Below are 23,885 nucleotides of genomic sequence, written 5' to 3' on the forward strand. Positions count from 1 at the left end.
CACTATGGTAATAAATCCATTATTGGTACTTAAGAGATCCTAAATATTTTCCAGTGTTGCTACCTGTGATTTTTTATCTTTCTTTTTACTTAAGTTCCAGTTACTCCTAATTAGGAGTACAATTTTGAAGCTTAGATGAAGTTGGACTCTCATTTTAAGATGATTGGGAATATTCAAATATAGCCTGAGACAATACTTAATGTGAAGTATTCCCAGCCAGACTAGATTGAGTCATACTGTCATGATGAGATTTGTAGTCATGTATGTCTAGAGATATTTGTTCAAGTCTCAGAATTATTCAGGTCATCAGAAATTTTGAGAATAACACATCTCAAGTCAGTGAAGCATAGTCTATCCGTTATGGCACCAAATTGCTTCTATCCCTTAGTTTATTCCTCAGTAAAGTAGTCTTTTTGAAATAGAGCTAATTCTTAGAAAGTTTCTCTTCCTTCTACCAAATGAACATTGACAATAACAGCGCAGCATTTACTTTCCAACCAGGTACGCTTTTTCTTTTTGCCTGATGTATGTGCCCTCATGGTATCTGTCATGATGATGTATGACACTAGTGTGATATTAAAATGAAATATATGCCAATGTAGTGTAAGAAGAAGTGGTGAGCTAACAAGTAGACATATTTTAGGGTGTGTTACCAAGGAAGAAGCTTCATCTGAGTTCTATGAAAAACAGAGTAGTAAAGGGAAAAAAAAAAAAAAAAAAGGTATGTATTTTTTTTATTAAGACAAAAGGAAAATTACAAACTTAAGATAAAAAAAAATAAAGATACAAAATTATTAGAATTTAGTGCATTATGTAAAGAAGTTGAAAATTAGGTGTCATCATGCTATTCTCCATTCTCACTGACTATAAGAAATGGTGTCACATTGTTTTTACTTTCAAAGGTGTCATTACTTCAGAAGTGTCATTGCTTAACAAGGAGTAATACCTGTTTTTCTCACATTGTATTTCTCTGTATCATATATCCCACATCTCAGTATTCAGACAAATTTAATTCTTTAATTTTTATTCCTCCTCACAGTATTTAGATGGTTAATTTTTGTAATTTTGCTTTTCTAGGTAGTCCACAATACTGCTGTTCCCAATGCACTGGCTGTTGATTGGATTGGGAAGAATCTATATTGGTCTGATACTGAAAAGAGAATTATTGAAGTGTCTAAACTCAATGGCTTATACCCTACTGTCCTTGTAAGCAAAAGGGTGAAGTTTCCTAGAGATCTGTCATTGGATCCTCAAGCTGGGTATGAAGAAACAGTTCTGCAGTAATTAATATTTGATCCTAATTTTATATTTTTTATAAAATCAGAAGAGAAGCACTAATTATTTTCTATTATCTGACTTTCAGCTATACTGAATATCAGTAGTCTAAAATGCATTAACAACAATTATCACATCATCATATTTATTTGTTTATGAATAAATGGGATACTGAATAACAAAAGGTTCATATTGTATGAGAGACAAAGAAATCTTACAGCCTTTTTCGTTTATTCACTGAAGTGAACTGTTTTGTTGTCACTCTTTTCTGTGTTCACTAGATTCCAAATAAGTGGGGTTATTCAGCTATAATTTATTGGAAGACATTCTTTGATAGGCCTTGCATGTGAATTGAAGAATGAAAATGTTTGATCCCTCTTAACTGGAAGATAGCTTTTGCCTTTTTTTACATTATGAAATTAGGTTTTTGATTTTAACAAAAGCCTAATAACTGGATTGATTCAGTACTAGGAGATAGAATAGCTGGATTGATTCAGTACTAGGAGACTTTTAAGGCTTTTTGGGAGAGAGAGAAAGATCACAGAGAAGACTTGTAGTCCACATATAACTTTAGAAAAAAAGTCTTTAAATATATAATAAACTTCAGTTACTGCTAAGGTGGTCTTAAAAATTTGAAATGGTCAGTAGGCTTGAAAAATTTATTGCAACAACAATGATGAGAAGTGAGAACTGCCTGCTTAATTTAAATAATTTGTTAAAAGGTGAATGTAGTTGCTAATTTCAGTAATTAGTAATTTTACTTGGCATAATTTATTTATTAATTTGTGCTGGCATTCTGATTGAAGTTTTGAGTATCACCACTATTTTTGCTTTCTTGACTGGTATGAGCTATAGGTACAGCAGACATTTTTCTTAACAGTTATAGAGACAGTTTTGGGTCTCTTCTCCCAAGCAATAAGCAACAGGACAAGAGGAAATGGCATCAAGTTGTGCCAGGGCAGGTCTAGGTTGGATATTAGGAAAAACTTCTTCACTGAAAGGGTTATGAAGCATTGGAAAAGGCTGCCCAGGGAAGTAGTTGAGTAACCATCCCTGGAGGTATCCAAAAGATGTGTAGATGTGGTACTTATGAACACGGTCAAGTGGTAGACTTGGTAGTGCTAGGTTAACAGTTGATGGTGATGGTCAACTAAGACTTGATGATGTTAGAAGTCTTTTCCATCCTAAATAATCCTATAATATAATATAATTGTAAAATATTATAATATTTTACATAAAACTGTTGTTCAGAAATTAACCTAGTTCTATGAATTAAAAAATAATTTTAAAAAAGCTACCTGGAAAATGGAAAGATCATGGAATGACTAATGACTACCAATATATTTTTGACGTCAGCTAAATTAATTGCTTTTTTTTTTTTTTTTTTTGCTATGTTTTCATCACCAAGCAGCTGTTGTATTTTATTTTTAGATACCTGTACTGGATTGATTGCTGTGAGTATCCTCACATTGGCCGTGTTGGTATGGATGGCTCCAGTCAAACAGTTGTCATAGAAACACAAATATCTAGACCTATGGCTCTTACCATAGATTATGTCAACCACAGACTGTATTGGGCTGATGAAAATCATATCGAGTTTTCTGACATGGATGGATCTCATAGACATAAAGGTTGGTCAAACAGCTAATCACTTTATTTTTTTTTTTTTGTAATTTTAAAATTGAAATGTTTTAGTGTTACTTAGAATCATGTGAAAACTGTACTTTAAAACATTTTTTGCAACTTAATTTTCATACACTTTTTCCTTGTTATCAACATTTTATAAGCTGCTTTTCATATTCCTTTTCTATTGTGAATATGAATTTTTTTTAAACATACATTCCACATTTTAAACTTGCCCATGGAAAAAATGTCAAATGAAAACAGAAACTCTAGGGAACAGACTCAGCAATCAAAGGCTGCCCTGTCAATTCTGTGCTGTAGTATATACTTGACCACGTTATAAAGCCAGAGAAACTTGGCTGTTAAAAGTGGAAGGAGTATGTCCTGTGTGCCATGTGTTACAATGCGGCTAAAAGCAGCCTGAGAAAGTCTGGAAAGCCCATTAGTCTGCTCAGCATGAGTCAGTAAGCAGAATAGTATTACAAATGTAATTTGGGGCTTTCTTGGTAGATGGATAAAATAATAACTTTTGAAATACTTATGTAATTAACTAATTTTTATCCCTGTGTTCTGCTTCTCACCTAGCAGATAATTAGAATGCTAGTCTTTTATCTATAAAGTATTTAAAAAAAAAAGCTTTACACTATGATGAGTACTTCTCATATTCCGAATGGTATAATTATGGTATAATCTTACACTTTAATTCAAATATATGAAATTGTTTTTGGTTTTGGTTATTTTTTTTTCTGCTAAGACAAAACAATGTTAACTTGAGCTTCCTTCCACAAGCTTTACCCAAACTTCAGAATTGCTGTTATCCTGGTAAAACTTGTGTATTTGGGCTTTTTGGGGCTTTTATCTCATACTGAGTGCCTCTAGGATTTCTCTAAACCAGAGCTCATGAAATGAGTACTTTATTTCCAGATTGGAGTTTTGTTCTGAAAAGAAAAATAGAAAAAAAAAATGTTTTCTAGGTCTTGTGTTCAAGAAGAATAAGTTATAAATAGATAATGAACAGTTTTTGAAATGCTGAACTGGGGAGACTACAGCAATAGCTATGAGAGCTGTAACCACTCCCATTAATCTCAGAATTAACTTCCATGTTTTTTGTAGTGAGCACAGGACAGTTTAATGGTCCTAACCTGCTCACCAAAGCAGTAGTAGCTCAGATATATCCTGTCTGCAGGCTGAATTCCTGCTGACAGTCTGTTTTTCTGACAGGTTAAGTAAGGCTTCATGCTCTTCTTCACATTATTCCTCATTCTGCTATCCTGCTATTTAGTTTTCATACAATTATCCTCTTACTCTTCTTTCTGGATCTTTCAAACAAAAAAAGGAAATGGTGGAAATGTTTCTTTCTTAGTCCACACCTAAATGCAGTGGTTAAATCTTTTTTCAGTTTTCTCTTTCAATCTGAAAGTTTTGGAATTTTTCTGTCTCAGAAAATGGTACATACTGGTACAGTCGAGAAGAGACCTGCAAAATTCCAGTTTCACTGTCTTTGGTGTCTATTGCCTAACAACACTGCCACCAGTTTCAGACAGCTGAATCTATTCATGACTTCTTAAGGAGCATGTCTGACCCCCTAAGTATTACAGTGAAAGTGTTAGGAATCAAGCATTACTGGACATTCTGTAGGCTGTTAGGCCTGTAAGTTTTTACTATGATGATTTTGGAATGAAAATTCATAAAAATTTGGTAGCAGTTAAATGTCTGAGGCAAACTCCATAAGTGGCTGTGACTTTATGTAAACCTGTTACAATACTTTTAAGGACATGGTTCTTACAGATGACATGTAAGAGATTCAAGCAAGAAGAAACTTTAGCTTTGAGAGGAAGATCCTGAAGTATTTAAATTATGTGGGCGAAAGATTTTTTCATTAGCTAATACTGTTTGTCACTTTCTGTTATCAGGTGTTTCTTGCAAAATACAATTATCAAACCAAGTGGTACAAAATTTTCTATGTATTTAACAAAGAAGCGATAGAATCCTTGGCATCTGAAGTAGATCAAACATGCCTGTAGATGTTTTAAAAGGTGCTTTGAGATTTTTATAGAGCTAATTCATAATGATCAATTTGTATTTAATCAGAATATTTTTCCTGCTTCTCTTAGAACAAACTTCCAAATCAATTTTTCATGTCTTCATGTTTCAACACAAGACAAGAAACATTTCTGGAAAATAACTTTTAACCATTACAAATGAATTGCCTTAATAAGGGAAACCTGAGGAAGTTCAGTGGTTGAGGTTTAGAGGAAACAAAACTTAATGATCGCTTCTAGCTTGTTGATACAAGAAACTGCAATCTCTGTCAATGAGCACTTAAATAAGAAAGATCTGTTTCATAGCTTGTGATAACTGTATTTCTTGAAGATGCATTGTTCACATGGATTTCATGGTCTATTTTTCTTCTGTCGTTCTGAGACACTTTTTATTGTCAAAGTTAACTAATGGATGCTTGAGCTTACTCTATCCTTCGTATTTTCATATCCTTCAGAAGAAGGATAAAGGCACAGATATGATGAGCATAAAATACATACTCATGCAGCAGATAAAGTCTGAATGGCAATCATGTGAGCAATGCAATCTGAAGTGCTAGTTGTTGTGAGCTAAGTAGCATAAGCTATGTTTTTTTTTTTTTTACCTGCTTCTCTGACCTTTGAGGATAGAGCTAGTTTGCTCTGAGTTTTTTCTGAAAATATGTTTTTTGAATCTTAAATGACCTGGTATGGAAATTATCAGAAAATGACAGAAAGACCTCACAATATCCACCAAATAAGTCTCAAATTAGAATGGATAGATCTGAATATATATCATAAAGAGATACTTTTTGTATGAGATAGAACACAGAAAACTGCAAAGTCTGTGCAAGAAACTTACAGAAATTGAACAATTTGTGGCTAATTTTTGACACCGTGTCTGTTAAACTAATGATTGTTTTTGCATGCAGCTGCAGTTTATGTGTAGTTTGGAAATGTAGATCATAATGGTAACATTTTTTGCAACAAGTATTTTTATTTCTTTCTTATGAGTCTTAAAAACTTTTCAGGAAAAGAGAACATCTGCTGCTTTCCTCTTGTAAAATTCCTCAGCATTTCAACAGAACAGGGCGCTTTTATAACTGTCAAGAGTCCTAGTAAGAACTTCGAAAACATGCTAACTAGGCCAGAAATCTTACCCTACTTGGGAACTCTTCTTGGCGCTAGGGGTAGCAATGACCTTGCTTATCTATTTGAAGTTTAATGTGTGATTATGTAAACTGTCTTTAGAGCTTAGCCAATTTAGCACTGCAGCATTCACAAATGTTATGCACAGTAAATGATTAAGCAAGCATTGAGGCACTAATCTGGCTAAGCACTAAGCTGGTATACTTCTGTGAGCTTAAAAAAAAAAAATAAAAATAAGAATTTGTCAGACTTAACAGCTGCTTTTGGTTCCCATTGCCCAGAGGACATGCAAGCTTTGCAGTTCCCTAGCTATCAGATTGCCTCACACAAGCAATCCTTCCTCCTATCCTTCAGAGTACCTACCATTTTCCCATTTCACTCTTTGACGATGAGAATTTGAAAATACAAAAATGGAACCTGATAGTCCAGTTTAGGAAGTACAGAAACTGCTCTGAGCTAAGATTAGAATTTAACCATGCCAAATTTTTTGATGTTTCACACTCTAAAAACAAAAGTTTTTAAAGCACTTCATTGCTTCATCTTACAGGGGACATGAGGCAATGAAAATGTCCTAAGCCTTTAAATGAACTGTGTATTTGGAAATTACTTTGTTAGCTGTAATATAGTTATCAGACAGAAACTTTTCTATATTATCTTAAATTGAAAAATCCTTGTCTTCAGAACTGGTTTCTACCTGAGTGTTTACAAACTTTATTGTGTCTAATATTGTATAATATTGTGTCTAAATATGTGCAAGTTTTATGGTATTAAGTAAAAAGCTTTGGGAGATGCTAACTTTTTTTTTTTTTCCTTTTAATTTTAGTCTCTGTAATTTCAAGAATTACTAATTTCGGGGGCTTTGTAGGTAGAAATAGAACATTTGTGTCTAAGTCTAAACTCTGCCACCTGAATATTACAGCAGAGTAAATCCATTTGTTTATGGAATTGTCCTAACACTACAGAATTCAATTCATTTCAGATTTAAACTGCAGTTTAAATAGATGAAAAATTAGAAAAGTGTGGAAAGAAACTTTAACAGCAGATAAACTGTAGTTCTGATATTGGAAAAATTTTCTTCCAGCTTTTGTGGCATCTATGGAATTGCTTATTATAACCACATCTGGTGTTAGCTGCATCTGTTGTTAGCACAAACTCATAATAAGTCACAGTTTTCATAATTGTTCAGGTAAAAATCTCCAATTCATATGTCTTCCTAAATCTGAGTATTGTATTGTATTGTGTTCTATCTCTTTCAAAGGATAATATTCAGGAAGAATATACAGGTTCTCCTACATTAAAGTTACTTCACACAGTTATATTACTCTGAGGTTCCAGTCTCCAGTTTATGGAGCCCAGGTTATGAAGATTGCCAGTGGGTTGGTTTCTATATCTTCTGTTGTTCCTGTGATAATACGCCAAAAATTCATTATATTATAAGCCTCTGAAAATATTTTTTCTACATACTCATTAAAATCTTAGTGGACATTTACTGGTGAAGTCAGTGAAGTTTCCATATGTGCTGGATATACTGCATCACCAATTTTAAGGGATTGGCATTAATTTCCATGCAGTTATTGCTGTCAGAAAGCAAGAACATAGAACAGAGAACATAAAACTCAGTTTTTCTTATGTTTTTCTTAAGTCATGGTGTCTCTCCTTGTTGATATCAAAGCGATCAAAAGGGGGAGGTAGCCATCTGTTCTCAATGAAGAAAGGTGAAGAATGTTGAATAGCTCATTTACATGTGGTAGAAGATAAATGAGATAAACAAAAGGGGCTTAGCAGTTTATGTACTCAAAGTTAGATGACAGCAGGGGAGAATCTGGGCAGGAGCATGGGGGAAGCAAAGGTGGTGGAAGGAACAGCTTGAGAGGCAGAGTGGGGATGAATATTGAAACTGCAGCAATACGTGGGTCTCCAGGTGTTAAGAGTGGTAGGCACATAAGTGGTCTCTATAAATCTGAAAACTGAAATTAATTAGCACATTATGTATCTTTCTGCTCTAATTGTGACTAGCATGTATTTGAGAATGATTTAAGCATTGTGATAGCATACTACTCTGTACTTTACAGCTAAAGGGTGGCAGTGGCATGTAAATAACTGCTCACATCGAAATAAAAAAAAAAGCAATAAAACATTTTAAAGTTGGACAGTACAATATTTCAGTCCTATATTTGATCAACTGATTTTATAAGCATATTTTTGAAAATTTATTAATCTCTGCTCATGGTATCATTGTAAGTCATACCTAATAGTCAGCCTTAATGCCACAGATACATTGGTATCTTAAGATGTTTAGATTTATTTATCTGTCCAGATTTCCTGCTTCTTCTTCCAGTTTCCTCCAGCTTTCTGATAGGCTTGTGCGTTCCTTCTATTTACTGGCTTCACTTCTCATCAAATTTCTCATATTTGTTTGTTTGTTTGTTTTGTTTGTTTTTTCTTTTTTTTCCCTATTCGGTTAAGCACTACCTGAGATAAGCAGTTTCTTCCACTACAAGAGAATTCATTATTTCTGTATAAGATCAAATCCTAATAGAGAAGAGCAGCAGAAGTCCTGTTAGAAAAGGAAGGTATTGCAAGGGAATCAGCCATTGGTAATATGGAGCAAGGCTGTGGTAGGAAAAAGAATCAAGAACAAATTTCATTTGCAGTTTTCCTCCCAAATGGCTTAGAGTGGTGATTTTGCATTCTGCATTTTTTGTCCCTCATAGCTGTTAAAGTTGTGCATAACAGAGTGTATTACTTCCATACTGATGGGCTGACAAGTAGACATCTTGATTAAATGTTCTAAAATAGGAGATGCAGGGAAGGTATAAGTACTTACCTGTTATGACTCTGACCTGGTTTTACTCTGATTATGCAGAAAGTAGTCTATCTTCACAGTGCTTGCTAAAGAAAGGAGGGCAATTAGTCTTGCTCTCTTGTTTAAAAGTTTGGTTCACTCTGTAATGTATGCTCTGAGACTTGTAATTAGTATTGCAACATGTAAATAATGTATGCCATTTATGAAGAGGTAGAACAGTAATGTAACTGAAGTTCTCTGGAAGTAAAAGAACAAAAAAAGACAATGCGTGTTTCTTCAACTACATACATTTATGACAAATCAGCAGTTGTCACTGCCTCAGATTTTGGAAAACTTGGAATGCTGATGTCCCCAAAGGCAAAGAACAAACATGAAGGACTATTTTACTGTTGCATCAAAAAAAAACGACATTAAAATTATATCACATTTTATTGTCATTCACAATTAATACAAACTAGATTTTATAACCTATTTACTAGGTGTCAACAGTTCTGATGTTCCATTATTTATAATATATCAAACAATGAAGGAATGAAGCAAAGTAATATTCGGCTGTGGAATCATAGGACGGTTTGGTTTTGAAGGGACTTTAAGGATCACCTAGTTCCAACCCCCCTGTCTTGGGATATGAGAGAACTATGATAGTACTATGCCTCAAGCAGTGAAAGAAATCAGAATTAACTGCCATTAAATATCTGTGTTTTGTTTTGTTTTGTTTTTTTGTGTGTGTGCCTTTTTTTTAATAAAACATTTCCTCAGTCTTTACAGATGTACCAACTGAAAAAAAAATACATTGCTTTTTACGATCAGCTTGGAATAAAATTTATATGATATAATTCCATCCATTGATACTGTATTTACTTTGTATGTATTTTACTTTATTTATATATATATTTATCTACATTTATTTTATTGTACTATTTTATTTAACACGTTGACATATTATGTTAAATAAAATAGTCCTTTCATTGCTTCCCTGTGTTTTTTATATTATTATTATCTTTTATTTTTGTAACTTCTCCAAGCTTCATAGTCACAAAACTTAGGTCTTTTAGAGTCATAAATGATGCAAATGATGACTTTGATCCAATTTCTGTTGAACATCACTTCATGAAATCTTGACTTTAACAGAGAAGCCCATTAAAACTATGAAGTTACTCAGGGGTTAAAAAATTCTCAGACCAAGTGAGTTGTTTATAGTACTATTTCATTATTTTCTTTAGATCAGTATTTGGCTAGGATGACTTCCTGCTCAGCAGTTGGAACCATCATGCCATCAGTCCTTTCACAGCTTTAGGGTTCAGCATGGCTTGGCCACATGGTTCCCATGGAATGGTCCTGCTGTCCTGTACGCCTCCTACATGCAGGTGTGGCTGAGCTCAGGAGTGAACTTGTGAGTCCATCTCCATACAGAATTATTTCTAAGTTCTTTCATTAAAATATATGAGCTCAATTCTATACTCAGTTGGAAAAGCAGTTCTTCTCAAAGAGAAGGTTTCCACAATAAGTGGCTGATATGAATGTGTACTCATCAGCAGCATTGGTGAAAAAAGGGTGCTTTGTTTTGTGGGGGCTTCAGTTTCTCACCCTCATGTCAAATATTTAAACTGAACTACTCTCAAGAGACTCACATGCCTTCATTGTTGGTTGGATGCAGCATCCATTCTTATTTCATGATCAGTTATTCTGGAGTATTCAGTAATTCTGTCAGAAATAACAGCAGCAAAATACAACCCTAACATGAGAGTGATTAAGTCCCTGACAGTTTCATCTTTTGACCTCTGTGCAAAATCCATTTTTTAGAAAGATACACTGCGTCATGCTTCTTTTAAAGAATATAAATAGATTATATAATACCTGCTACATTCTATTGTCTATTCTGGTTTTGATCTTAAGGTATTTTATGGAAGACAAGTTTCTAAACATGGTGCTTGCAGAATTATCTTTAGAAAAAGGTCAAGGAAAAATCTACTTGCATCAGTCAGTTGTTTTCTGAAGTGCAGTGCTCTAACTGTCGTAGTTAGCATCTTACGCTACACATTTTACTTAGCTTCCCTATTAATAAGGCATGATAAGAGAATTGAAACAGTATGTTATTCTCCTGAATATTTTTTAGATCATGCATATGAAGTTTCATCTGGATTCTGATGTATGCATAATCCATTGAAGCTAAGATGAATTGTGTACTCGGATTTCTGAATGGATTGTGTGTCATTATGACAACCCACAAATATACATAGAAAGGAAAGTAAGCATTTGCTTATATATCTGTACTCAGTATATGATGTTTATGTATAATTACTGGATGGTCAAAGACAAGATGAATGCTACAGGTATTTTTCATTACTGGGGAGTATTATAGAAGACCACATCAAGATAATTGTCTCAATTAAATCCTCTTTATGTGCATTAAGGCTTTTACATGCCCATTTGTTCTGATTTTAATCCTAACTGTGATCAGAATAAGAGAATACAGACAAAGGCAACAACATTTATTTATTTATTTATTTATTTAGAAAGCCTGCAGTGATATCTTTGACGTCTTTAATTTGATGTCAAAAGTAACAGAAAGGGTCATAATTTATATGAAAATATATGTTTTCAGAACTCAAGTAAAAGCAAGATAAATGGCTTTGTGAATAGCTTCAGGGTTTTACAGTCCAGGGTTTTACAAGTAGCAGCTTCTCTTTCTGCAGTTCCTTCCAGCTTCTTCTGTCAGTCTGGTCTGCATTTCTCATTAGAAACTATCCTTTAAGATCAGTGGGGAATTTTCTGCAGTTTTGCAGATGAACCTAAGTTTTCTGCTTGTCTTTTGTTTTTTTTTCTTCAGTGACAGAACCATATGATGCAGAGGCTATAAGAAACTTTCAATAGCAAATGCTAATGAATAAATAAACATTGAATAAATAAATATTGAATAAAAACATACATAAAATTTGAAAAACCGAAAGATGTTTCTTCCATATAGCATGTGTGTACACAGATTTTGATTAATTCATATTTCAGAATTGTAATTTCCTTATTCCAACTGACATGAATGTGTAAATTCTATGCTTCCTTAATTAATTACAGTAATCTGTCTGTAAGAGTAGGATATGGCAATTAGTATTCCCAATTAATAATTATGCTACAGCATTTTATAGATCATTCACTTTTTTATTTAAAATTAGTGATGCATGCCTTTTCTGGAACAGTACTAAGCTGAACTCAGCATTATTAAAGGTGTGTGCAAAGCTTGAAGAATCTCTCAAGATTCAAGGAAAACCTTAAGTGGAAAAAAAAATTTTGTTAAGTGAAAGAACATTTAAAAAGAAAATAGCATTTGACTGCTTAGTCTCTGTTGTGCCTAGATGTAGGGTTATGTGTTAAGGTTATGTGAAAACTCCAATGTTTTCAGTACTGGAGATTCTCCCACACACTGTACTACATCTAGGGTGAGGCTGTGTATTGTTGTCTAGCCTTCCCCTATTTTCCCCACATAGTGAATTACTTAGTTCACACCAGAGCAGAGTCAGGGCAAAATTAACGTGCAAGTAGCTGGTACAATTTGATAATAATGCTTATAGGTTTTCCAGTAGGCAGACAAACCCTACTGTACCTCTTGGAGTTTTCCTGAGTCTTGGATGTTTTTCTTGCAATATATTTTGATCAGTCCACTGGTTAGCAAATGTCAGCCTGAGGAAAATAAACAGTATGATGGAAATACCTGTGCTTATAGTTTCTGTGTTTTTGCTTTCTTTTACTTGTCTTGTTACTTTGGTGGTAAAGCAGAAAATAATGATTCTTCAAGAATTCTTTCCTTCCTTGCTAAGAGAAATGGGATAGCAACAATCGACATGGAGAGTGACTCACTTCCATTTTGTAGACACCCTTTTCATAATGTGATTTTACTAATAAGGGAAATAATAAGAGCTTTTCTTGGGGACACTGTACTATATAGAGAACCATTTCAATGCTGTGTATGTAATACATGCCAAAACTGAGATATTTTTATATGAATGCAATTTGACTGATTTCACAGAAATGTTATGAAGCTCCTTGTAAGAGTATCATTGTTTCAGTATGATGGTTATGGAATGTGTAAACATACAAGAAAGGAAAATAATTTCAAGTCTAAAAAGCAAGGTTTTCAGGACCAAAAGTCAACAGACTTTATGTTGGTGTTCACTATATAGGAAAGACTGTTGTACACAAAAGTACATTTGCTAAGTTCTTATTCAAGTATTGGTCATCAGTTGTCAGTAAACTATAAAATGTTCCAGTGGAAATTTAGGATTCACCAAACTTAAGCACATTCCATGTAGAAAGATGAAGCTATATTCATCTAAGAAAACAAGGTAAATGTGTTAAGAATGTGTTGCTTAAAATAACAGACTCAGCTTCTCTAATTTGCCTTTTTAGCTCTATCAGTAATAGAATGACTTGGTGATAAAAGACTATAATACACAAATTGAACATTATGGTTAGATGTTTCCTGTGACATTTATGATTACAGTTACATACAGTTTATAAATAAGCTGAATTCTACCTTTTTTTTATGTTTACCAAGAACAAATAGTCCAAGTATACAGTAGGATAAAGAACACTCCAAAGCTTTTTTTCTTCCTTTTGTTCTTTCATCTTTTTAAGTGATGTTGACTTATAATCTTGTGATATTATAACAATGGGGTATTATTACTTTGTATATTTTTTATTTATTTTTTTTTCTGTATGGTTGGTTATGCTAGGAATAAACAGTATGCCCTCTTACTGTGATGTTTAATAAATTGTTTTTTTTTTCTCCCTGTCTCACTTGTCAGCATATTTTGCCAAAATGAAATAATAATAATTGCCTTAAATTGTGTTAAATTAAATGCATCTGGGGATGTTTGCTTTGTATTTTGGGTATTTTCTAATAACTTTTATTCTCCTAAGACAGCAAATGAATACTGGTCTTCTGTAAAAAAAAAAATAGGTTAAGTTATAATTATGTTACGTACGACTTTACAACTTAACATGTAATTGGTTTAGAATCCGGAGGTGATTTTTGTTGACTGGAATTCTTTCATTTCTTTAACATTGATTGGGCCAACTAATTCCAAGCAAGCAGAGCTCACATACCTCATCCATCTTTCTCGTAACTGGTAATAAAGAACCCTTTAGGCTTGACATATTGTCATGATAATTATTCTCAAGACATTATATAGCAGTTGTATCTGTCAACCCATTCAGTATGGAATATTTTAGCTGGCAGTCTTCCAAGAGTGAACATTAATCTTAGCATCTCTTCTTACAGTCCCTAATCAAGATATTCCAGGGGTGATTGCGCTAACATTGTTTGAAGACTACATCTACTGGACAGACGGGAAAACCAAATCACTCAGCCGTGCCCACAAAACCTCTGGATTAAACAGGCTGTCACTGATTAATTCCTGGCACACCATAACAGACATCCAGGTGTATCATTCTTATAGACAACCTGATGGTAATTATTCTATGTTTTCCATGCAGCACGTACATGTGTTTCACTTAGTAAGCAGCCAGTTGCTGAATTAATTGAAAATTATTTAGCTGCAATGATTTATTTTTTATTTCTGTTTTATTTTGAATTTTAGAAATTTTCAAGTTTCAGTAGTTTTTAAAATATAGATCTGTGATTAATGTTGTTAGTATATCTGGTATTAAATGAATGCGATAGGTCTTGTTCAGTGATGAAATAGCTTTATAGTTAATGACTGGAAGTACAGGATGGTTAAATTACATTAGAGTCCAAGCTAACAGTTACCAAGATCAGAGCATTATGTTATGAATATATTTAGTGTTATTATTGCAAAAGTGGGAGAGTGTTAATAATGCAGAATGATACTGTTGTTTAGAAACCTGTTGTACTGAGAAAATGACAGAAAATATAGATATTATGATTGTGTTTTGTCTCCTGTTGTCTATGTTTTGAATTCTGCCTAAATACAATTTGGTACTTGATCTAGATAAGCTAATTTTTTATCTCATTATCTATTTTTTTTTTCTTTTTATCATGTTTTTGTTTATTGAATGTATATCCTTAGTAATAACTAATTATTGCATACAAAAAAGAATAGTTTAAAGGCGAAAGGAAAAGGATTTTGATATGAACCATTCCTTTTTAAAATTGAAGTGTGTAATACATTTTTCTTCTATAAAGCAGGTACTCTGAAGTAAACTGAAATAATAGTCTCTGATACACCTTTCCTATTCTGTCCACAGTGTCTAAACATCTGTGCACACTAAACAATGGTGGTTGCAGTCATTTATGCCTTCTGGCCCCTGACAAGATGCATACTTGTGCCTGTCCCACTAACTTTTACCTTGCTGCAGATAACAAGACATGTTTATCGAACTGCACTGCCAGTCAGGTAAGTGTAGAGAAGTATGTAGAGAAGAATTGCATTTTACTGTGTTTTCACCTCATTTTAAATAACAAGGGTTGATGTCTATGAAATATGGAAGCAGCAGTCAAAACACCTGAAGACTAGGAAACTCATGGGTGCATTTAAAGTGCTTAATCTTCAAGATTAGTTGAAAATAGATTTACTTTCAAATGCTTTTGTTTTTTTGTTTGTTTTGTTTTTGTTTTCTGGAGAGCACAGAGCTTGCTCCTTGTCAAATGTGGATGTTTCTTCCAGTCATTAGAGCAAATACAGGTACTAAACCCATAAACATTGCTTTGAAATATATATATACATATACATACATATATATATATATATATATATATATATATATATATATATATATATATGTATAAAAAACATGAATGATAAAATTACAAAATGGTTTGAGGGTATTCATTCATGAACAAACTTTACACAAATACAAGATATAAGAAAAGGATGGGACTGAGCTGTCCAGTTAGGTAGATAAAAATGGTAAAATGCACAATTACTTAAAAATTGCATCAATTAAAACATTGAATTATTTATGGGAGATGGATTCCCTATGACTTGAAATAAATTCATTTTCTTAAGATTTAAGTTAGATTAACTGGAACATAATGATTTATTTCTCACAAGAGAACCAGTTTGATAAAAGGCTTTGGACCGTTCTACTCAATTAGTTTGGTTGATTGTAATAGTACATATGGCCTTTAAAAGCTTTAATTTTTCTAGTAGTTGAGTTTGGTTATATGTATGCTAATGACTTTACAACATTACACATCATGATGCATTTTGTCCATATTCAATAAGGAAAGGGTTTTACTCTTCCTTTTGAAGGACCAGTGGTCATCTTCAATTTACTTTAATCATTTTATAATGATGTACAAGTTAATTTAAGTAATATTGTTAAGATTCCTTCCCACTGTCTTCCTCTGTTACCATAATGCAGTGCTTTCTGTGGTTTTATTTTGTTCACTGCATCTTTTATGTTTAGATTGTCTGTCTGTCACTTCCCATTAAGTGGTGAGCAAAAAGAAAGAATAAAAGAAAATAAAGATTATTTTACCTAATCTTTTTTCCACATATATTCACCTTCTCAAATTAATTTTATTAAAGTAAAAAGGCACTTTCTATTTTGTGTTTTGTTTGTTTGTTTTAATTTTACTTACATGCTAACAGTTGATCGAGTGGCTCCTTTCTAAATTATTAATTCATAATCTGATTTGAAGGATAGTGTTGTATCTTGGATCCTCCAAAAGTAATATTTTATCACTTCTGCATTCCTTAGGAGGGAGAGAGGGGTTATATTGGAGGAGTTGCTTGCAGAAATACAACTACAAGTTGATGTTGGTTATTAGTCATTTTCTTCTAACTCTGAAATCTGTTTACTCTGATAATTTGTCAGCCTGATGGCATCAGATGCAGAGCTCTGTGGCAAAAATATACTTTGCTCAGTAAAGACTTTCAGATTTTGTTGTAAAATTATAGCTATTCTGATGATGTAATCACTCATGAAAACACATCTACTGTTAGCCATTTCTGAAGCAGTTGGATGGCTGATACACTCACTCGTTTTACACACAGACAGACATTCAGATGTCTTTTGATGGCTAATCTGATGTAAGAACTTATTCACTACAAGATACATCAGACTTTAGAAGGCCATTTAAGGTAATTCCACACACACCTACATGACTCTGACCCCCAGTTTAACTAAGTGATTAGATCCCAGATTTAGAAGGGATCATAAGTATTTCCATGCAGAGTGGAAAAATATCTAAGTTTCCTGCAATTAAATTTAGTACCCGTTTCCTGGAATTAAATTTATGTTGTCAGTAATGGCTTGAGGTGCCTTGTGGTGAGCAGTATGGCTGGTACTTTAAAACAATGAGGCAGTAAGAAGGCCAAGCTAGCAAATAGAAACTAGTAAGAATGAGAGTTGTCTGAGTTTCTGTTGGTTTCCTACACCAGGAGGCCTTCTGCTGAACTACCCTGCTATGCATACCTTTGTAGAACGGATTAACAGCCTTACACCCATTCCTAAATAACCTCCTAGAGTATGGCTATCCAGATAAGTACTCTCTAAAAATACAGGATTAGACAGAAACAAAATCTGGAGCTGATATATTTGTCCAGTAGAGGTTGATAGTGGTATACAACAATATGCACCGAAGGATAAAATACAGCAATTTGGTTTTTCTATACAACCAATTGTATATCATGTCTGTCAGTGTGGTATGGGAATTATGTTGCTCAATGTATAAATGGCAATGAAACCATGAACTGCCTTGGCAGACAAATTAAACATGAACTAATGTACCTAGTTTTAAATACCTCTTAAACAGTTTTATTGAGTAATTAATATTTTTTAAAACATGAAGAAATTAAAAAAATATATGTATGCTGTCACAGAAAATGAAATGTTTTGCACTTCTAAGTTTGCTGGTTTCCTTTTCTTCTGTGCTCATAGAGACACCAAGTAGGAAACACAATGTTTGTTGAAAGGTGTGGATAGTCTATTCAGATTTTTCTCCCTAACATAAAAAACTCTGATTTTAGGATAAGCCCTCGAAGATTGCATCAAATCATTTCTACCCTTTATTATGTTTGTGTTTTTCTTCTAGTGAAAACAAAGATACAGTGTTGTTTTTGTGGTTGTTCTGAATAAGATCTTAAAGGATCAAGTCATGGAATGCAGCAAAATGCAGTGATTGCTTTTTATCAGTGGAGCTACGAGTGTAGCAATGTCATTGAAACCTCAGTGACTTCTGTCAGATGAAGTCTCAGTGCAATACATCTCCAAAAACATATTTTTTTTTAAATTAGGTTTTATAAAATCAACAACCAGAAGTTATCAGTGGAACAATGATTTAATCAAATGAATCTGATTTCTTATGCTGTTCCTGTAAAAAAAAAAAAAAAAAAAAAAAAAAAACATATTCTTTCTCTCCTTTTACAGTTCCGATGCAAAACTGACAAATGTATTCCATTCTGGTGGAAATGTGACACTGTTGACGACTGTGGAGATGGCTCTGATGAGCCCAAGGAATGCCGTAAGTGCATTCTACATTTGGAACTCAGTTTTGTCAGTAGAGTCCAAATCAAATATAATGTTTTATAAATGTTAGGAAGAGGATTTTCTTTGAAAGCTTTTGTTTGCAGAACTGTTTTGTTTTCCTTGGTCTCTGTCAGATTTAGAAAGGGCACAAAGTCTTATCTGTCAGGCTGTATAAGATTTTCATTAACTCATGACTACTAAGTGTCTCTTTGGAAAATTATAAGTACACATTTTTCCTTTTTACTCGATTCCATCTAAATTTTTGCTGAATTTAATTGTTCTATTTTTGCGATAGAAATGTGATATAGTAATTTTCATTAGATTATGTTTTATTGCAATTATACTGGTTTAGCTTCAAGGTATCATTTAGTGCGATTTCCTGAAACAGCAATGTTTTCGATGTGACTCCAACTAAGATTCTGTTTATTTTGCATGATATGTTTTATATAAACATTTTCATTTTATAATTTTATAAACTTTGTCAAAGGAAAGGTTGGTGAGCTGAATTTCACCAGCAGTCTGAATGGTTTTATGCAGTGAACATTTTTCATGCACCCTGTGTAACTCTGACACACTACAAAAGATGCAGGATATTTCTCAATAGCCTCCCATAGTCCAAATAGTAGATTACTGTAGTACTCTCCCATTGAACAGCTGAAAGTCAATAAAGATGATTCTTTCAGCATCCCAAAGGATGGTTGCTGTGATGGCAGCTGGCTGCTGGTTTACTTGTTAGAAAAGTACCTGTCTAGTGTACTAGATTCCTGAAGAGTAATGTCTATTAATGATACTGTGTTCTCAGTCCCAGTCACTAACTTCTTTAATATTATTAAATTAATCTACATAAAACTCTATTATATTAATCTACATAAAACAAAATATTATTGTATTCTTTCCTCAAGCTAATAAACATAAAAAACTCTGCTATGTGTTATAGAGTCTTCCAGATAAGTAACAGCTCATTGAATTTTGTGTACCGAAATCTCTAATCCATTTCTTTTACAATGCTATTAGTTCTCTTTTTCTGCTGCAAAGGCCTTTGAAGCAAACCTTAACATATATAGTCATCGTACGTAAGATTAACATTTTTAGCTACAATCTGTTTATAGAAAATAGTGCTATAGAAGTGCATAATTGCTCATTCACACAAATGGCAGTGGCTATAAGAAAAAGCAGTGGTAGACTCATGGGATGTGGAATTAGAGTTAGATAGTAAATTTCTGAAATGCACACTTGAATTGAAATATTTATATCCTAAATTGCAAGTTTCTGTTGAACTATTAGTAAACAACCTGTAGAGCATTGTAATGATAAACATATCATTTGGAAATTATAAATACAGTTACGTGAATGTAAAATCTCACACTTTGAAATCTATTTTACAGTAGTACACATACATTTTATTTGCTATTATCTACTTAGATTTATATTTGACTGTAAAATTGTGAACATTGAATGTAAAATACAATGTTCACAAATACTTTTGATAGCTCTGTTGAGAAAGAACAACACTATTGACACTTTATTATTCCTCCAACAGTATTAAAAAGCATTTTTTTCCTCCAGCTGAATTCAGATGTCAGCCAGGACGTTTTCAGTGTGGAACTGGACTTTGTGCTCTTCCAGCTTTTATCTGCGATGGAGAGAATGATTGTGGGGACAATTCTGATGAACTTAACTGTGGTAGGTGACTGTATGTATTAAAGACTTCAGAAACATGCTAAACTGGTATAAATGCCAAGCTATCAAGAAAGTTATTTGTATTTTTACTTTAACTTTGAATCTTTAAATTTTTTAATCTTTAACTTTTAATCTCTTTAAATTAATATTTTTTACTCTTTCAAATTCCAGACACACATGTGTGTCTGTCAGGTCAGTTTAAGTGCACAAAGAATCAGAAGTGTATTCCAATAAATCTGAGATGCAATGGACAGGATGACTGTGGTGATGAAGAAGATGAAAGAGACTGCCGTAAGTTATGTTTAGAAAATTTTGTTCTGACAACTGTAGCTGATTTTAACCCAGAAGCTGAAATAAAATATGTAAAATAATGTTAATGTCCTCTGCAAAATAATGTGAGGAACATGGAAAACAGCTAATGCACCAGACTGTTTAATGTACAATGCTTTATATACAAGAGAACAAAGTAAAATGTCATTTATTAACTTCATTTTTAAAAGTCATTTCAAAGAAAAGGGGTGTGTAAATAAATTAATTTCAAGCATTTAATTGGGTTTCTGACTTAGGCTGAAATATCCATTTTACTCTTAACCACCTCACAAATGACTCATATTCTTGAGGCTTTCATCTGCTGTGGCTTGCGGCAACACATTTAAAGGGAAAAATACTTTTCTTCTTTTATTGGAAATTATGTAGATCCATAGCTCCTTCTATATCCCTTTTCATTGGTATAGTTCTCTACCTTTTCAATTTCCTTTTCTACAGGGACTTCATTAATTTATCTATGCAACTTTCCATTTACTCATCTTTTTATACATCTTTTGGTAAATTCAGTTTCACTCCATATTTCTCAGAGACAAATAGAGAACGTATTTTCAGTTTTAAAATGGAAATGTACTGAATAGGTAGTATCTTTGATCATTCTACAATTAAAATGATGTTGTTGTCTTCAGATACGTCTCTGTCCTTCACTCAGTTCATTATTCAGATCTACAGGTGATCTAAAGTGCTTATTCCTATTTTCAGAATTAGTTTTCTCAAAGTTTGCATGTGTTGCGTTTCTGAAAGAACGTGTCCTTCTCCAAGGGAAGGGTTGCTAAGGATACAAAGGCTTTGTTAATTATCATGTTTAATGGCATCTTCCAAACAATGTAGCAGAGCTATGGCATCTAACAATATTATTATGTTGGTTTGCATGTCACATTTCTTTAAAAACAGATTAAGTGGAGTCAGGTAAGTACATGCAAAAGATAAGGGAGATTGCTCTCTTCGTTATAAAGATCTGCACATGTTACGTGAAAGGTTCTCAAAACCATGAGGTGAACCTGACAAAATGAAATCAGAGCAGTAGAGTCCACAGCACAGCCGTGCTCAAGGATTGTGGTAGGAATAGGGTCAGGATCAGCAATGAGTTCCTTGGAATGTTTTCCACTAGGATGGGATAGGACAGTCTGCTGTAATACAAAGCAAGCTTTTGAATTGTCTGAAAATCAGCTATCAACCCACCTGCAAAGGCATGAGTTAGGGGGCTGGAAGGGTTCATTATATACTTAAAAAATAAAATAAAATAAAATAAAATAAAATAAAATAAAATAAAATAAAATAAAATAAAAACACTATTGTCTTACCTAGACATTATGAGCTTCTCTTTTAAGAACGCTAAGTGTGCTAGTTTATATTCTAATAAAATCTAGTTTATGGCTTCTGAAAACTCTTCAGGTGTCTTTGGAGAGACTACCCAAAGTTGTGAGGGTTGTGGGAGGGTTAAGTTTGCCTCAAAGTTCAAGGTGATTTGGGTTCCTGTCACAAGACAGCAAGACAGGTAATAGTTGTTATTATCTTTTATAATATTGATATTATATTTTAACAAACACATGTGCTTTTATTTATTTATTTATTTATTTATTTATTTTTATTTTTGCTAAACCCTTGAAGGAAACAAGCATGTCTCCTTGTTATATCAATATCAGTGGTATTACATTGGTGCCAAGGAGCAAGTTACTTTTCAACATGTTTGTTGAAAAAAGTTTGTTAAAAATCTTGTGGAGTTCACTAGGTAAAAGTGGGACAAGTATTCATGTTGGATAATGTTATCAAAGAATAGGACATGCTGTTTTCCACCTGTGTTCAGTTCAATTTAAGAAAGTTTAGAGGTTCTTCTACATATACTTATCTCTAAAGAAATCCTTATGAATCTGCTCTCAAATAACTGGTTCACAGTCCAGTCCAGGTATATGTCCTTCATCTTGTCTTTATACTCTCAGTTATGAGTTTAAGAAATAGTAAGATCTGGCATAAATTGATGTAGAGTCATGTTTCACTACATGAATTTAAAGTAGCATTCCACCCACGCTGGCTTGAAAGCAGATTCTTGGTTTAAGGCAGGAACTTAACTTTCCTCTTAGTCTGTGGAGCTGAATGCTGTAAGAAATAAATCAGCAAAGCAAGTAACTTTTCATGAGGAGGAATCTCTGTGAAAGGCTCTTGATGGTTGCAGTGTTCTCACTGCTTAGATAGAAGAAGGAATCCACGAGTACACTCAGGATGTTTTTATTGTAAGGATGTTTTTGTATTCTAAATTCTTGCGTACATCTTCCTATTGTGTGTAAAGTAATAAAAAAAAAAAAAAAGAAGATGAAATTATAAAAAATATAAACCTGAATACTGTTTTCTTACAGAAGTTTCTTTTTTTTTTTAACTTTACGTACAAAAAGTGTTTGGAATATAAGCAGAAACTTCTTGATTTAATTTTAAATCCTTTAAACTTCTTGATTTAATTTTTAAATCCTTTTTTTTTTTTTTTTTTTTTTTTTAAAGCTGAAAACAGTTGTTCTCCAGACCATTTCCAATGTAAAACAACTAAACATTGCATTTCTAAACTGTGGGTATGTGATGAAGACCCAGATTGTGCTGATGGATCAGATGAAGCTAACTGTGGTAAGCATGACACTGGTTTAGAATATATTACTGTTTTGAGTATGACTGTAGTTTGACATTGTTGAAAAAAGTAGCAAAAGTATATAAGGATCTCATTTAACATGTCCTCTTTTGATGTATGGTAGTACCTATCTGGTATGATAGCTTTGTCTGTCTCATACAATTCTTGTTGGATAATTAAACTGTGCACTTTCTATTATACTAATTTATAGCTCCAGCCAATATAGTATCTCATCTGGAATATAATGACGTTCTTAAATTTTTCTTAAAGAATTATCCACTTTTTATCAATTTATTCTGCATACTTTATTGTTTTTATGATTAATAAACAGTAAAAAATTTCATAGTTTGCTATAATCTACTGTATAGTTTGAGTAGATTATTCGGTATAATTTCTGCATCACCTCTTTATTTTGTTGTAAGAAAGACACTCAATGTAGCAAAAACATCTTGTAATAAAAGAATTACTTTATTCCATGCAACAAGAGCCACAGTGTTGTGAGATATACTGGGAAATGTAACTCAGAATAAAGACCAGTATGAAGTTGACTTAAATGTTTGTCGACAGAGGTCTCTTAAGTGGAGAATTAGATGTTAAGACTGGCTGGACAGAAGGATCCAGAGCAGACTGCAGTTTGACATGACCAACTTTTGCTTCTGTCAGCGTGCTTCAGTGAGACACACATCCTATCACACGATCTCACAAACTCAGCAACCCCATAGAACTTCTCCAAGAACCTCTGATACTTATAAAATTTTTGTACTTAAATCTGGTAGTTTGAGAAAGCAGATCATCTACAGGCAAGATGAAGGATAGATGTCAGTGCAAGAACTGCACTCACAAAGGGCATTCCCAGCTGCCAAACTGTGGATTCATATTTCTGAGTAACCCATTCAAGCCCAAGTGATATGGAACAAAGAATCTTAAAAAGGTTCATATAATAAAA

At 33.2% G+C, this 23,885-nt stretch overlaps 1 protein-coding gene across 10 annotated transcripts in view; it reads left to right on the top strand.

The window, feature by feature from the left end:
* LRP1B (LDL receptor related protein 1B) overlaps positions 1–23,885 on the top strand; it is a 666,036-nt gene that overhangs the window by 564,504 nt on the left and 77,647 nt on the right. For all 10 annotated transcript variants that reach the window (XR_011098017.1, XM_068687099.1, XM_068687103.1 and 7 more), the window contains 8 exons: positions 1,078–1,259; positions 2,707–2,906; positions 14,147–14,335; positions 15,094–15,242; positions 18,223–18,316; positions 19,888–20,004; positions 20,173–20,292; positions 22,819–22,938. Coding sequence is in view for 9 of the 10 variants with exons in the window: in XM_068687099.1 (XP_068543200.1) it covers positions 1,078–1,259; positions 2,707–2,906; positions 14,147–14,335; positions 15,094–15,242; positions 18,223–18,316; positions 19,888–20,004; positions 20,173–20,292; positions 22,819–22,938 (1,171 nt within the window). In the remaining variant the exon portion in view is untranslated. The remainder of the gene's footprint in view (positions 1–1,077; positions 1,260–2,706; positions 2,907–14,146; positions 14,336–15,093; positions 15,243–18,222; positions 18,317–19,887; positions 20,005–20,172; positions 20,293–22,818; positions 22,939–23,885) is intronic.

This window comes from Anas acuta, chromosome 6 (assembly GCF_963932015.1).
Source record: "Anas acuta chromosome 6, bAnaAcu1.1, whole genome shotgun sequence".
Lineage (NCBI taxonomy): Eukaryota > Metazoa > Chordata > Aves > Anseriformes > Anatidae > Anas > Anas acuta.